The sequence below is a fragment of the Euphorbia lathyris genome, chromosome 10, assembly GCF_963576675.1.
Source record: "Euphorbia lathyris chromosome 10, ddEupLath1.1, whole genome shotgun sequence".
NCBI classification, from domain to species: domain Eukaryota; kingdom Viridiplantae; phylum Streptophyta; class Magnoliopsida; order Malpighiales; family Euphorbiaceae; genus Euphorbia; species Euphorbia lathyris.
In genome coordinates this window covers 60,639,522-60,649,914 of record NC_088919.1, presented here as the reverse complement: position 1 = coordinate 60,649,914, position 10,393 = coordinate 60,639,522, and the positions used below count along the sequence as shown (strand labels likewise).

Genomic DNA, 10,393 nt, shown 5'->3' with positions numbered 1-10,393 from the left:
TTGGCACATGCTAACCTACAATCCACTCAACTCAACGCGGGGGAAAGAAACTCAGGTTAGGCTCTCTAATCACGAAAATTCTTATAGACCACAACATAGAAACAAAAAGTGAGGTTAAGAGTTTAGGATCTGAAATTACTGCTGCACTATTGTTTGGACTAGTCCATAGCCAACCATTAAAAGGAATAGAAGAAGTTGAAGAGGAGGAGGAAGGGATAAATGATGTGCAAGAAGAAATTGAGGAGGATGAGCCAGCAGATGTTCATGCTGTACCAGAGGCTGAATAAGAAGATATCGCTCCTACTCCCTCAAAAGAGAAAAGGAAAAAGAAGCTACTTGCCACCTGTGCCAAGGATATTGATACTGTGCCAAGAAAAAGGAGGGCTATGACCAGAGGAAAACTTGTTGATGCCAACCTGCCTCAGGGTACACCTGGATTAGCAGATTCAAGGAAAAGGGGAGGACATACCCGAGGAAGAAAGTAAAGAATCTCCAGAACAGCCTCTGATAAGGAAAAAGAAGTGCTCTGTCTTAACAACTGTTGAAACTGATCAGGTTGTGACACCTGAATTTCACTGTGCTCAGGATGTTGGGGTCGATCTTGAGAAAACTCCAGCTAAGCAAGCTAATGAAGAAAAGGAAGCAAGTCAGGATAATATTCAGCTCAATACTAATGAACCTGATCATGTTGAGCAAAATATTATTGAGCAAGAACATGATGCTGAACCTGAGAACGTGGATATTGACATTCAAATTGATACGTCACCACACATAACCAAGTCTCACAGAAGAGTTAAGAAGTAGGCCAACAAACCTCTCTTTATCGATCTCTTGGCTGATTCACCTTCTGAGCCAACTGCGGATCCCTCATCTATCCAATTTGAGTATTTTTCCCATCACACTTATTCTCCTTCCACTCATCTAAATGAAAATCAAGCCACTGTTACTCAAATTGAGGAACATGCCAAGACTCCATCCAATCCAAACTTTGCAGAACAAGATCTCGAAGCACCAGTGACTCAACAAGAGAAAGAACCACCTGTTAACACTTCACACTCTCATCAAGACCAAACTCTACCACCATCCAGCTCCATCCCCATTCCTGTGTCTGAACCAGTTTCAGATCATCACCAAGCTCATTTCACAGCAACTCAGGCTGGACGTCGCCTCATGAAAACGACCCAATCTCTTCTGCAGGAGTACACCACTTCTGCTACTGCTAAGACATCCAATGCTGAGTCCACTCCAACCACCACCATTGCTCAGCTTCTCACAGAACTTAAGGGACTCAAAGATCTTGTCAGCATTATGACAATTGTCCAATCCCAGCAACCTACTCAAGAGCACATTACCAAGCTGACTGAGCTTTTCTTACTCATGATCAATCATATCAACTCCATCGAAGACAAGATCAACCATATCTCTGTCCCTACCTCTGGCTATGCCACTTCGGCAGAATTGCATCAACAATTTGCAAATCTCCAAGCAAATCTGCCCAACTTTGGAGCCTCGGCCAATCCTGCATATGCCACATCTACTGAATTAAAGGAATACTTTGACAAGCTGACTAATGATCTCCTTTGTACTCGAGAGCTTATATCCTCCACCTCTCAACGCCAGATTGACCAACTTAGTGAAGCTGTGAGTTTTTTGAGTGTCCACAAAGATCAAATGGAAATTGACCTAGTTAGTGACCACACTTCCCCAAGAACTCGCCAGGCTGTTAGCTATGACCTTGGTCAACGCATCTTCTATGATTCTGCTCTCTTGAAGATGTTTCATCAATCTTTTGCCCAAATAACTAGCTCCCTCACATGGCTCAGCAAGTCTCATGAATGTATAATCAACCTGATTATTGGCTCTATCCCTGTGCCTCGCACTGTTCGTGATGATTGCACCCCTGTCATAGATGGCTTGAGTGAAAGCACGAAGCGGTTACAACGTTATTCCGGTGTTTTATCCTCAGCTGCACGTAATAACACTTTTGTCTATAAGGGTGATACCGTTAAAATGGGGGAGAGACCTCAGAATGGAACTCCAAAAGAATCAACTGCATCTGGAAGCAAGGAAAAAGGGAAAGGTAAATCCACACAGTGAAGATAAGAAGAAGAAGTTAAAGCTAGGGAACTAGCACAAGTGAAATTTAAGTTTTTGTTTTTTGGAAGGCACTAATATGAAATTTAAGTTTTTGTCTGTTTGGTAGGCATTTTTGATGTTCTTTTTGGTAGGCACTGCTATGGCATACTCTACTTTGTATGCCTCAATGAACCTTTTTCTTTCGAATGTCTCACCTATCCAGAATTGAGCAAACTGATACTTAGCATTTGATGAATGAACCAAACTAAGTATTCAAACATTCATAACTAAAACTCAAGACACACTAAGGCTATATCCAGTTAGCCACACATCCTGAGTTTATTTCAAAACGAAAACATGAAAAATTCAGAAACAGATGCAACCCTTACGGGGGAGTAATTTCCATATGAAAAATGAATCAATCATGAGGCAACTTATAACTGAGTTCCATAATTATGTATTTTGCCAACATCAAAATGGGGGAGTTTGTTGAAACACCTTTCCATAGGATTTTGATTTGACAAAATCATCCATGATTAAGAGGCAATTAAATTTAGATGCTTTGATTTAATTGTACTAATATGTTTGTTAAATCTTGAGTGCAAAAATATATAAAGAAAAAGACAGGACAAAAGTCAGCACAAACGAAGCTGAGTAGAAAAGAACTCAGCATGACAGAATAGAAGCTGAGTGGAGTTAAAAGCTCGGAAACAAAATGAAGCTGACTAAAAGCTGAAGACAAACAAAACGAAGCTGACCTTGAAAGAGCTCAGCAAGAACCATGAACATTCGAAGAGAACAATCGAAGCTGAGTATGTGTCAGGACAGCATGAAGGTTCTGTTTTACTAAACGACAAGTCTGTCAATCTTCTGCACCAATAATTGGAATCTCGAAGAAACCTAGAAGACTGATTCCGAGAGTCATGGGACGTTGGATTATTGGAAACAAGCAACTGGCACAAACAAACAAAATAGATGCTAGAAGACAACCTGACGCCTGAAGAAATACAGAAGCAGGGAATGGCGTACAGTCTGAATATTTCCAGAAAAAGTTTCCCAAAAGAGCCGTTTTGGTGGCAACGGTCAAGGCATTTTAAACGATCAAATCCACAGGATTTAGCCTATATAAGGACACTCGAAGAAACAAAACGAAGACACTGAACTGATTCATAAAAAGAAAAATATAAGAGAGAAAGTCTCACAAGCACTCAAATACAAAAAGAACCTTACACCCACGTTTTTATTCTTTTGTAAATGCTAGATTAAGTTGTAATCATCTAAAGTGTTCTCTAGTTCAAAAGGGAACAAGTCTGTGATCAATAGTGATATTGAGAGAGTAAAAGCTGAGTGCTAGGTTGTTAGCATTTCAGTAGTAGAGAAATCTAGGTGCTGGGTTGTAGCACTTAGTAGGAGCTGAGTAGACGAACAAGGAAGATACTCTTGCATATTCAACTGCCTTGTAATTGGTTTGTGCTCTACCTTTAAAGAGCTCAATATTGGATTCAAAAAGCCCAGAGGACTCTAGAGACTGGACGTAGGCAAAGAGACCGAACCAGGATAAATGATACTGAGTAATCTCTAAACACTCTCTTTATATTGCATGTGTTGTTTGCTAGATTTACTCAACATATAAATTGTCTAAGCTGACATTGAGTAAATAAGTGGTGCTGAGTTAGAAGTTGACCTCTAAGAGTATCAATTCTCAACTCGCGTGAAAACAACTTTAGCCAACTCCTGACTAAAACTGTCTTCAATTATATCTCACCAAGCTGATCAATATCAAGAGTTAATAAACTCTCAATATAACTTCTGATCAGATCAGTTAAAACGCGAAAAAGTTATATTAGTTCCTAACCCCCACTTGGAACTAATTATAGGGTGCATGTATGAAATGTGAGGTTGTAATTTTAAATAAGGTACTTTAAGATTTCGTAACCTACATTTTATAATCCTCTCGTAATCTTAATTAAAGTAAAACTTCACGTAATAAAAACCTACCACTTACATCATCTTTTTAGAAACTCATACAATTCATCTGTTATTATTATTATAATAAATAATTTACTAGTTTTCATTTTTTTTTGTACTAACACACTTTTTAATTTTTTTTTGAAAAATACATTACAAGTCTTTTTTTTATTACTGTTAATCTTTTGATCGTTTCGTCTATTGTTTTTTTAGATTTTTAATTAAACATATTTTAGTTTTTAAGATATCGAAAGTGCTCCAAAATAACAATGTTATTCTGTTATTTTCTGTTACCTGTTTATTCTGAATATAACGGTTAAAAATCTAAAAAAAATAGATAAAAAAAAATCAAAAGGTTAACATGGACAAATGATAAGGACCATACTAAACGATGTATTAGGTTATTTTTTTTTTCTTTTTCCATATTGAATTCTATTTTTCAAATTTAAAGTTTAGGGTAATTAATTTATTAGTCTCTATATTTTGACAAAATATACTGTTTAGTCCCTGTATTTTCAAAAACACATAGTAAGGTTCATAATCTTTTTCTTAGTGAACTGTTTAGTCATTCCGCCTGTTTGTAAGATTTTTTTACTGTTTATGAATTTGGAAATGACTAAATTACCCTTTACTATTTATCAATTAAAAGCAATTCACACGTCTATGTCTTTCTCTCATAACTCGCGCTCACAAAAAAAATGCAGAAAGGATTGAATCTTTAACCCATAATCGAATCACTCATGCTCACTCTTCGTGTTTGAATTGAAGGTAGAAATTGACTTAAATCTCTCTCGCTTACTCTTTCTGTTAGAATTGAAGGTGAAAATCCTCTTACTTTTAATGGTGACTTTAATTTCCTCCATATTCTCAACTCATGTTTACTGTCAAATGTTTCAGTGATGACGAAAGATGTCTGCTAATCCAAATTGACTAACAGAATCTTCATGAGAGTCTAACGGCAGTGACTAAACAGTTCATCGAGAAAAACGTTAAAAACTAAATAATTTATTTTGAAAAAGATTAAAATCCTTATCATGTATTTTTTGAAAATACATAAATTAAACAGTATATTTTATCAAAATACGGAGACTAATAAAGTAATTGCCCTAAAGTTTATTATGTTATGATCTCCTTAAATTGAAATAAATGTTTTTATTTTTCTTAATTTGTCGTATTTACTTACTGATTATTACATTGTGTATTTGTGTGTAGACGTCTACATCTAACCGCATCTCTCTTTTTTCTCTTACATGGTGACCCCACAATCATCTTCTGTGGGTCCCACCCCTACAAAATAATCAGAAATTTCAGAATTCAGTGTACAAAACCCGAAACACTGTATTTCACTATTTTGTATCTTCTCTCTCCCTCTCTTTCTCTTTCTCTTTCTCTTTCTCTCTCCATTTTATCAACCTTTCTTTCTCTCTCCTTCTAGGGTTTGTTTCCCTATCTATCTCAAATCTCATTGATTTCCTCTTTCATGGCCCGAATATCCCCTTCTCAATGTGCATCTACTGTTCATTTCGCTTCAGGTGCTGTTCGGTATACTTTGATCGATCCCTTATTTTGTTCTTCTGCTCACTTGCCTAGATGATGTTTCATGTGTATGTTTATGTGTATGTGATAATAATGCCTTTTTGTTTGGATTTTGATCTTGTAGTTCTGGCTTCTGTATCATAACTCTGATTTTTTTCCTTCTTTGTGAAATTTGATTCATGTCAAAAAGAGCTGGCAGCAAAAAGTTGCTGGTTCTAATTTCGTTTTAGCTTTTCAAATTGATAGGACTCTGCTAATAGTGTTTTCTGCTTTTGTTTTTGATTTGTTTCCTCAACGAATCATTATTCGGAATTTGATTACGATTTGATGAGTTGAGATTTTTGTTTATTTTATACCTGATTGGTTGCTAATTAGAATGTACTAGACTAGAAGGCTCCACGGGTTTCTACTTTCTTGATTTGTTCCTTTTCTTTTAAATTTTGATTTTTACTGGAAAATGGATGCCAACTGTGCTCTGTTTCGCTTAAGATTCCGATTTTATTGGGTTTCAGGGCTTGGATGTGGGATTTCAGACAAAGAGTGAAAGGAGCAGGCAGGCTTTACATAAGTTAAGATATATTTCGCGGAGAAAGATCTAAGTTAAAGTTGTTCTGTTTTCAGATCTTTAAAAAGGTCTTCATTTCTGACGAATGTGTTGCATAAGCTTGAGATTTTAAGGAACTTTTTCATCCATCTGCTTCTGAGTAAATTTGGTGGAGTTTGAGCAGCTGTATTAATGGGGTCATATTCTCGCACTTGTGAAATTGTTGAAGCAAGGGAAGAGCTGAGTTCAGCAAACTGTTCTAAAAGAATTTACCAGTCTAATTCTGGGTTGAGTTTGGGTGGCCATGATCAGGAATCATCTGTACTGAAGCTAGGATACAGGGATTCTATAGAAGAAGATATCAATCAACTTTTTGAGGCTATGAGTCTTAAAAACTCATCCAAGGGTCTGGGTCTTTCAGGTCATGCAAGCACGAGCTCAAGTCCTTTGAGGAAAAATGCCATGAAAAGGCCTATAACAGTTGGTGCTCCTCCTTCACCAAGAATTGGGAATTCTGAAACAGTTTCTTTGAAGCAGGCATTAAGGGAGCTTTGCATTTCTAAAGCATCAGAAATGGCTGCTATGAAACGGTCATCAAAGTCAACTAGCACTCCAGGAATCTCAGAAGCTGGAAGGATTAAGAGTTTGTACAATGCAGTTGTAGTTGAAACTGGTAGACCAGGGCTCCCTATAGATGAAGGCAACGGGACTGTGATTGAATTATCCCTATTGCCTGAAGAAAGAAAACCAAGTTCTTCTGCGGGTGTGCCTCATCAACATCAGATGTCTCATATAAAATCTGATAATCAGAGTATTTATTCCTCTTCTCGGTCCCAAATACCGAAATCTTCCATCCAAAGTGCTAATTCTTCTCCTCGATTTGCTGTTCGAACTACACAAAATGGTGCTGGGACCCCATCATTGCAGGATGAGACCATGTCCACATCCAGAAAAGTTGGAACTCAAGCATCAAAGGCACCAGACCAAAGTTCTTCCAGATTTGCTATCCCAAAAATACCAAGTGGTAGTGGGACTGCTTTGATGCAAAATGAGATTGGTTCTGCAGCAAGAGAAGTCAGAAGTCAAACAATGAAGTCAACTTCCCAAAGTACCGATTCTTCTTCTCAGTGTGCTGTTCCATTCGCAAAAGTTGGTAGAGGGACCACATCAATGCAAATTGATGTGCCCACAAAAGTTGGAACTCAATCATCTAAGGAAGAAATGGTGCAGAAAGAGAAACATGCGACTGCAACTTCTCCATCTTGCGTTGATTCTGTTGGAAACGCGCCTCAAGCAGATATAACTAGGACCACTTGGATTAAGGTTGCAAGAAAAGCATCAGCTCCCAGATTGGGTCGGAAAGTCAAGTCATTGGCTACTCCACTTAATGGGAACAGAGTGAGTAAGCTCACAAAAAATACTCCACGTTTAACAAAAACAGTTGTAAGGAACAAAAGTGCGGTTAAGAAGAAAATAAAGCCCGTTACTGCTCCTGCTGGATGTAAATATGATGAAGACAATAGCAACTTGGCACCTAGCACAGCTCAGTTGGTTTGCCAGAAATGTCAATGTGTTTTAAGGAATGTGACTGAAAATTCAAGTCAAGATCCACCAGCTCCCTCCTCGACTTATAGCGCTGAAATTAGCTCAAAAATTGTGGATACTACGCCTGCTATTAAACCAGACTTTAGTTCAAGCAATTGTAACAGAAGCAAGTCCCCTGGGAAAGCAAAGAAGAACTCGAAATCAAGAGAGAAAGGGGAATTTTCCCAAAGCTCAAAGAGCAGCCTTGGTGATTATAGCACAAGTACCAGCAACAGTGATGAGAGCAATGCAAGCAGGCCTAGTTGTTACAACAGACCTCACATGTCAAAGGATGTTAGATGGGCAGCTATTCGCCATGTTAAGATGCAGGATAAAGTCTTAAGCCTAAGGCACTTCAACATCTTAAAGAAGCTTGGTTGTGGAGATATAGGGACAGTTTATCTTGCTGAGTTAATTGGTTCTAATTGCCTATTTGCTATAAAGGTCATGGATAATGAATTTTTGGCGAGAAGGAAGAAGATGCCTAGAGCCCAAACAGAAAGAGAAATATTGAGAATATTAGATCATCCTTTCCTTCCGACACTCTATGCGCAATTCACTTCAGATAATTTGTCGTGTTTAGTTATGGAGTACTGTCCAGGAGGAGATCTGCATGTCCTTAGGCAGAAGCAGCTTGGCGGGAGTTTCTCTGAACCAGCTGCGAGGTAGGTTTCCTAGAAGAAAAATTAATTGACATCATTATCTACTTGTTGTTCTGATTCCTATTTACTCATGCATAATCAAGCACACAAAGTAAAGAATAATACAAATGACAATGCAATAAATAGGATGGAAACATAGGTAGGGGATGATTTAATAATTTTGATTTCACTTCTCCCATAATTTCATGACTTAAGTGCTTTTGTATGGTTGCTTTTGGAATAGGGTTATATTTTCTTATTGAACGCAAGCTCGGAATTTTCTAGGGGACCATAAATGTATCTTCTTTTGATTCAAATTATTCTTAATGTCTGTGTGTTTAGTTTTTACTGGTACAAATAGGCATGTGCATTGGTGACACTATTCTTCTCAATGTTGTTCCCAGTTTTGTGTGTGTTTAGGGCATCATACTTTAGGCGCATCGTGTGCCTATTTCTGTGCTGACTGGTATTCTTGCAACTCGACTTTTTGCTCTCCTTCCTCGGACGAACTGCCAATTCTAGTAATCTTAATCATATAACTAATAAAAATAGCATGTCAAGAAGATGAAAATAAACTATCTAGTACTAGAAAAGAAATACGTTGCCATTGCCTCTAATTTCATGTTTTCAACCTCAATAACCACAACCGCTGTTGCTATTATTTCGTTGAAGCCTTAGATTCAAAATCTGACATAAAAACGACGGATATTTGATTGTATTGTTTTTCCTTATCGGCATGATAACCGTTTAGTTGTTATATGCACAGGTTTTACGTTGCTGAAGTACTTCTTGCTCTGGAGTACTTGCACATGCTTGGAGTCATCTACAGGGATCTGAAACCAGAGAATATCCTCGTTCGAGACGATGGCCACATTATGCTAACAGATTTTGACCTCTCGCTTAGATGCAGCGTAAGACCAACCCTCCTACAATTAGCGAATGCTGATCCTGTGAAGACGTCCGGTCCATGCACAGAATCTAGCTGCATACAACCTTTCTGCATTGAGCCATCATGTCAAGTCCCATGCTTCAGTCCTAGGTTTCTACCTGCTGCTGCAAAAGCAAGGAAGGCAAAAGCCGAAATAGCAGCCCAAGTCAGGTCATTGCCACAGCTCGTGGCGGAGCCATCCGACGCCCGTTCAAATTCCTTCGTGGGCACACACGAATACTTGGCCCCAGAGATTATAAAAGGAAAGGGTCACGGAGCAGCAGTCGATTGGTGGACATTTGGCATATTTCTTTTTGAGCTTTTATATGGAAGAACACCTTTTAGAGGTTCATGTAATGAAGAAACATTAGACAATGTGGTGACACAGAGCCTGAAGTTTCCGGATACCCCGCTTGTTAGTTTTCAGGCGAGGGATCTTATATGGGGTCTATTAGCAAAGGATCCAGAGAACCGACTGGGAACCGAAAAAGGCGCTGCCGAGATCAAGCAACATCCTTTCTTTGAAGGCTTGAACTGGGCACTAATAAGATGTGCTATTCCGCCAGAAGTACCGGATTACTACGATTACGGAGTTTCATTTGAAACAAGTAATAAGTACTTGGAGTTTAAATCTACAGGAGAACACCTTGAATTTGAGTTGTTCTAAATTTCTGCTTCTCTCTCTGTAGTTTTCTTCTGTATTGCAGCTTCTGTTGTAAATTTGAATATCTTGTGGTAAAGCTGTAATTCATGGAAATGGAAGTTGCCCTTGGCGGCTGAAGTTGAGGCCCTTGAGGATCAGATTTTGTAACATCAAATCAAATTTTTAGTCTCACTTGTACATCTGTTTCCCTGGATAGATCTAAGCATCCTAACATTAAATTTAATACGGTTGGCCATTCAGGGTCCGTTTGGCTGTTTGCTGTTAGGATTTACTGTTTACCTTTGGAAAATATTGCTTTTCTAAAAAGCAGAGATTCCCTGCTTTTTAGTGGTAAAAGGCAAATAGTAGATGTGTAACTAAACACGTAAAACTATGCTTTTTAGAGTAAAAGGCAAACACGAGGTGAAAATTAGGTAACCAAACACCACTTCAGAGTCTGGGTGAATACTACT

The 10,393-nt window shown here is 38.2% G+C and overlaps 1 protein-coding gene across 1 annotated transcript; it reads left to right on the top strand.

The window, feature by feature from the left end:
• The first annotated feature begins 5,386 nt into the window (after nucleotides 1-5,386).
• LOC136208742 (serine/threonine-protein kinase KIPK2-like) lies at nucleotides 5,387-10,158 on the top strand. The gene is made up of 3 exons (XM_065999887.1): nucleotides 5,387-5,576; nucleotides 6,093-8,373; nucleotides 9,116-10,158. Exons 2-3 carry the CDS (start codon nucleotides 6,317-6,319, stop codon nucleotides 9,942-9,944), a joined length of 2,886 nt encoding a protein of 961 aa, XP_065855959.1. The 5' UTR covers nucleotides 5,387-5,576; nucleotides 6,093-6,316; the 3' UTR covers nucleotides 9,945-10,158.
• The last annotated feature ends 235 nt before the right edge of the window (nucleotides 10,159-10,393 follow it).

Coding starts and splice junctions, on each gene's coding strand:
- LOC136208742 (XM_065999887.1), top strand. CDS start 6,317: ATGGGGTCATATTCTCGCACTTGTGAAATTGTTGAAGCAAGGGAAGAG. Junction 8,374..9,115: donor TTCTCTGAACCAGCTGCGAG/GTAGGTTTCCTA, acceptor TTATATGCACAG/GTTTTACGTTGCTGAAGTAC.